Below are 6,023 nucleotides of genomic sequence, written 5' to 3'. Positions count from 1 at the left end.
TGTATATGTGTATTTATATATGTATATATAGTTTTATATATTTATTTATTTATTTTGTTTCCCTCCCTTGTATACAGTAACATTGTCAGGTGGATTTATAGGACATGTGCAGTTTTGTGGTTCTTTGTTGTATGTCACTAAAATATGGATTTTAAGCTTTCCTAAAAGGACACTTGTGCACTTGCTGAACATGCCCTCTTCAGATTGCAGATCAGGATGCTGTGGTCATCCTGGAGAAGACTCCCATCAGAAAAGACATGTTCACGGAGCTCCTCAGTTGTTCCACACTCAGACTGGACATGAAGAATGACATCTACAGCACTTACCGTCTCCAGGTCCCGCCTCACCTCAATGGTACAACTGAGAAGATGAACCACTGAGTTCTTTTTGTCTTTAGTCAACAGGCTGTTTCCCAGCCAAATTAGCTGTTGTTGTTGTTTCTGTTTTATTTTCTAGAGATTAAGACTACGGTCGTGTACCCAGCCACTCAGAAGCACTTAAAGAAATACCAGCAGCAGGAGAGTTTCCTGGTGGAAGAGTCGGTGGAAGACTACGAGTCCATCACGCTGCCCTACATCCAGCAGCAAAGTTTTAGCTTGCAGGTAAGACTAGCTGTTTGACCACTTCCTAGATAACCTTTACAAGGATACAAGGATTTTTATTGTCATTCTCATCACATGTGGTACATGAGGTGGAACAAAACTATGTACACAGGGTCCCAGTTACATCCAACAAAAGTACAAATTGTAAAGAAAAACATTAGTAAGATCTGAGTCATGAACTAATAATATACTACATTCACTAAACTAAAAATGCACAAGACTAAGAATACACTAAACAGTAATAGTACAAAAACAACGTGCCAAAAACAGCAGCACGAACATGAGTCTGTGTGAGAGATGAGGACCAATGAACACAGCAACATGGAATAATCAACAGCATGAGTTCAGTATCACAGATAGTCATTAACACATATCAACCACCAAGTGACATTACAGTGATTATTTTTCATAGTTTTTTTTCACTGTGATTTTCACAGAATTTTTTTCCTGGTTAGAGATTCATGAGTCTAACAGCCTCAGGGTAGAAGCTGTTCCTCATTCTAGTGGTTCTACACTTAATGCTCCTCAACCTCCTTCCTGAGGGGAGCGGGGCAAAAAGTGTGTGTGCTGGGTGGGTGTGGTCCTTCATGATGCAGGTGGCCCTCTTCCTGCATCTGGAGGTGTAGATGTCTGTAATGGTGGGGAGGCTGACTCCGACAGACTTCTGTGCAGCCTTCACCACTCTCTGAAAAGCTTTTCTTTCTGCAGCTGTGCAGCCTCCATGCCACACGTTGATGCTGGAGCACAGGATGCTCTCCACTGCACACCTGTAGAAGGAGGTGAGGACTGAGCTTCCCAGACCAGCTCGTCTCAGAGTCTCTGATGAGCTTTCTTCATGAGGCTGGTGGTGTTGTTGCTCCAGCTGAGGTTGTTGTTCATGTGTACACCCAAGTTCTTGTAGCTGGAGACCACTTCCATTGAAGATGTCAATGTCAATGACATTTTATTTATATAGCACATAAAAACAACAGCTACTGACCAAAGTGCTTTACAGTTGACAGATAAAAAAAGTAAAAAAATGCATTGAGTGCCACTCAGAAACATGGTAAATACACAACAACAATAAAATCAGCTCAAAATTTGTTCTCAGACTCTGCGTGGATCAAATGCCAAGGAATACAGATGAGTCTTCAGCAAAGATTTAAAAGTCTCAGATCCACTTATGTTGGGGTGTGTGTGTGTGTGTGTGTGTGGGGGGGGGGGCTCGTTTGTTCATTCCTTCTGAAGTCCATGACCATCTCCTTCGTCGTCTTCACGTTGATGTGAAGGTTGTTCTTGCTGCACCAGCTCTCCAGGTGTTCCACCTCCTGCCTGTAGCTGGACTAATCGTTGTTTTTGATGCATCCCACCACCACTGTATCTCAGGCTCCCCCCAGGGCTCAACACACAGCCTGGGGGAACCCGTGCTGAGGGTTATGGGGGAGGAGGACAAGTCGTGGATCTTTACAGATTATCGTCTATTGGTTAAGAAGTCTAGGACCCAGTTGCATAGAGAGGGACTTCGTCCTAGTGTGATTAGTTTGTGATTAGTTTTGTTACATCAAACTGATTTTGAAATACTGGTTTCAACATTTTTCTTTTTTTCAGTGGGTTTACAACATCCTAGAGAAGAAGGCAGAAGCTGACAAGATAGTATATGAAGATCCAAACCCAGACCTGGGGTTTGTCCTGCTTCCTGATTTCAAGTGGGACCAAAAACAGGTAAATGACCCGAAATGCTGACCTCAGGGATGTAACATTTTCTTGCTGACCAGTTAAAAGAAACCAATATGAGGGGCAAAACTAGATTTCCACAGATGGGTGCCAGAAATAATAATTCTTTGCCTGGTCCAGGTTTATTGGAATTACTGTCTTGGGATTCTTCATTAAGGCTTACATCATTAATACAGTAATTACTAGTTCTTGTCAGCATTTTCAGACCTGCTTGAAAACAAGTCGAAATGATCAGTGCTGTTGTTTGTTTTAAGTTATGATTGACTCAAAATCAATGGTAGTCCAACAGCCTGTTTTTTTAAAAGCTGCTGTCAAAACTAACGAGTCAAAATAAGTTGAGAATGAATGTTGTTTTCTCAACTCAACTTTATTTTGATAATCCAAAAAAGTTCAATCTGGTCCTCTGGACATTCAAAAAAAACAAAAAACAAAACAAAGCAAAAAAATATAGAAACGTTTTGTCTCTTATCCGAGAGACTTCCTCAGTCTGAGGTGCTGTTTTCAGCTCAGTCTCTTAAATAGCACCTTCTCAGAGTGGATCAACCAGTTTGCTGCTGACAACCAAAACCAGCTGATCACATGCTCAAGAAGGACCATCAGCCTAACAATGGATCATTAGCACCTGATGGCTGTTTACTGTTCACAGAGGGCTGAGTGATACTAGCAATCACAGCATTGTAAGAGGGGGACAGTTGAACCCGGAGGCTCCACCCCTGTTTAATGATGGACGGTTTCTTTTCACAAAGATGGCCTCCTTTACTCCTCTCAAACCATCATTCCTCTCTGTCCAGGATGTGAACATCTTCATCCTTGAAAGAGTGACCTCTGACCTGGAGATGAGTGTAGACCTCAGAATCCTGGCCTGATGATGTTGATCTTCTGTGCTGGTCCATCCTTTTGGCCAGTGGCTGTTTAGTTTCCCCGATATAAGACTGATCACAGCCCTCCTGACACTGAACAGCATACACAACATTACTCTGTTTGTGCCGGGGGACTGGATCTTTGGGATGAACCAGTCTTTAATGTATTTTGGGGTTTAAAAGCCACTGGGATGTTATGTTTAGAAAATAAACGTCTCCGTTTCTCTGATACTCCCTCAACATACAGAATGACCACTGGTCTGGGTCTGGGTTCCTCCTTTTCACCTGTTGGCTGACTGGAGTCTTGTTTGGGTTTCTTCTCTGCTTTCAGGAAGGCCCAGTTAGGATATCCACATTGCTCTAGAGCCTGTCTTGTGTGGGATTTCTCCTTCTGCCTGGCTCCCGAGCTAGTGGGGAAACTGTCTGCTCTGTGAGACAGAGTCCTGATGACTCCTAACTTGTGCTCCAAAGGGTGATGGGAGTCAAACTGCAAATACTGGTCTGTGTGTGTGGGTTTGCAGTACACCTCAGTTTGCAAATGTCCTCTATCAGAGACTGAGACCTCACAGTCCAAGAAAGCCAACCTGCCATTTTTTACATCTTCTCGTGTGAACTTGATGTATTTATTCACAGAGTTGATGTGGTCAGTAAAATGTTGGACTTCCTGAGATTTGATTTTAACCCAGGTGTCGTCAACATACCTGAACCAATGACTTGGTGGTGTCCCTGAAAAGGACGTCAAGGCTCTCTTTTCTACCTCCTCCATGTACAGATTGGCAACAATAGGAGAAACTGGAGACCCCATAGCACACCCATGTTTCTGCCTATAGTATTGCTCCCCATATGTGAAGTAGGTTGACTGCAGGCACAGTTTCAAGAGTTGACACAGTTGTTCTGTGGAAAGCGTGGTCCTGCTGCTCAGAGTGGTGTCTGATTTTAATCTTAAACTGACCACCTCTACTGCATCATCAACAGGAATGCACGTAAAGAGTGATGTGACATCAAAAGAGACCATTGTTTCATCAGTCTCCATGATGACATCCCTCACCTTATCCACAAAGTCCATGGTGTTCTGTATGTGGTGTTCTGAGCTGCCAACTAAAGGGATGAGTACAGATGCCAGATATTTGGAAACATTGTAAGTGACAGAGTTAATCATACTAACAATTGGTCTTAAAGGTACACCTTGTTTGTGGATTTTAGGTAAACCATACAGACTAGGTGTGGCCTCCCCTGGGTACAGTCTGTGGTACAGAATACGGTCAATAGCCTTGTCCTGCTCCAAATTTTTCAGGCAATCTCTTAACTTCTTCTTGTAACCACTTCCTGGATCTCTTTTCAGAGGTTCATAAGTGGTTAAGTCACTAAGGAGTGTCATAACTTTCTCATGATAGTCTTTCTGGTTCAAAATCACTGTGCACCTTCCTTTGTCTGCTGGGAGAATGATGATGTTTTTGTCCTTGCTAAGAGTGGTGAGTGCACCCCTCTCCTCTCTACTGATGTTGGAAGGTGGTGGTTTGGCATTGCTGAGGCAGGATGAAACTTTGATTCTGAGCAGTTCTGCTTCACCCTCTTTCATTTTGTTGTTGCGGATGGCTGATTCTGTGGCTGTGATCATCTCCACCAGAGGGATTGTACTTGGTGCAACCGCAAAGTTCAGTCCCCTGGCAAGAATCTCTGTCGCCGGCTGGGTGAGCTGTCTGTCAGATAAATTCTTCACCTACTTTTCTGTCTCCCTGGCATGTAATTGACTACTGGAGTGTTGTCCTACACTGAATGTGTTGTTATTGGAATAGTGATGGTGTTGATGAGTTATTAGTAAGTTAAACTTGTTTTGTTGTCGAGTCTTGGACTTGACATGCTGTGCTAAGCATGCCTGATCTGTACAGTCCATCACTTGCTTAAGTGTGGTCTGATCTAGACACATAGTTAGTTTCTGTTTAATGTGCTCTTCTTTGGCCTTCAAGGCCTCAATAGTAAAATTGGTCTGTCTCACCCGTTCATTCAGCAGCTGGGTTTGTGCCTTCTGAAGGATCTTGCTTGCCCGGTGCCCGCTGACCGATGATTTTAGTTCCAGGCTCTTGGGAATGATGCCACTTTGTCGACATCTGAGGTTGAATCGCAAGTGGTTCCTGTAGTCTGCCCTCTTCCTTGCTGTTTTCTCAAACTCTCTAACTAGTTTGAGGCAATCCTGGCCAAAGTGGTTCAAAATATCCTGATGCATGCTCAATAATCCAGGTAGAAAAATCTAAAAAAGTTCAATCTGGTCCTCTGGACTTTCAAAAAAACAAAAAACAAAACAAAGCAAAAAAATGTAGAAACGTTTCGTCTCTCATCCAAGAGACTTCCTCAGTCTGAGGTGCTGTTTTCAGCTCAGTCTCTTAAATAGCACCTTCTCAGAGTGGGTCAACCAGTTTGCTGCTGACAACCAAAACCAGCTGCTCACATGGTCAAGAAGGACCATCAGCCTAACAATGGATCATTAGCACACTGATGGCTGTTTACTATTCACAGAGGTCTGAGTGATACTAGCAATCACCTGTATTAATGGACCTGTTTGACCTCGTTATCTGTATAAAAGACACCTGTCCACAGCCTCAAACAGTCAGACTCCAAACTCAACAATGGCCAAGACCAAAGATCTGTCGAAGGATACAAGGAAGAAAATTCTAGACCTGCATCAGGCTGGGAAGAGTGACTTTACAATAGGCAAGCAGGTTGGTGTGAATAAATCAACTATGGGAGCAATTGTAAGAAAATAGAAGACATACAAGACCATTGATAATCTCCCTCGATCTGGGGCAACATGCAAGATCTCATCCCATGGGGTCAAAATGATCATGAGAAC

General features: G+C 43.2%; 1 protein-coding gene across 1 annotated transcript; it reads left to right on the top strand.

The window, feature by feature from the left end:
• Positions 1–203: 203 nt before the first annotated feature.
• On the top strand, positions 204–2,324 carry LOC119429281 (m7GpppX diphosphatase; the record flags this gene model as incomplete). The annotated part of the gene is given in 3 exon segments (XM_037696942.1): positions 204–354; positions 457–602; positions 2,190–2,324. Coding segments are annotated over 3 exon segments (432 nt in total), but the record flags the coding sequence as incomplete, so codon positions are not given.
• Between the last annotated feature and the right edge of the window lie 3,699 nt (positions 2,325–6,023).

Source organism: Nematolebias whitei, unplaced genomic scaffold (genome assembly GCF_014905685.2).
Source record: "Nematolebias whitei isolate Nwh7 unplaced genomic scaffold, NemWhi1 Nwh_scaf_297, whole genome shotgun sequence".
NCBI classification, from domain to species: Eukaryota; Metazoa; Chordata; class Actinopteri; order Cyprinodontiformes; family Rivulidae; genus Nematolebias; species Nematolebias whitei.
Note: the sequence above shows the minus strand (reverse complement) of the source record. Positions and strands in the feature narration are given on the sequence as shown.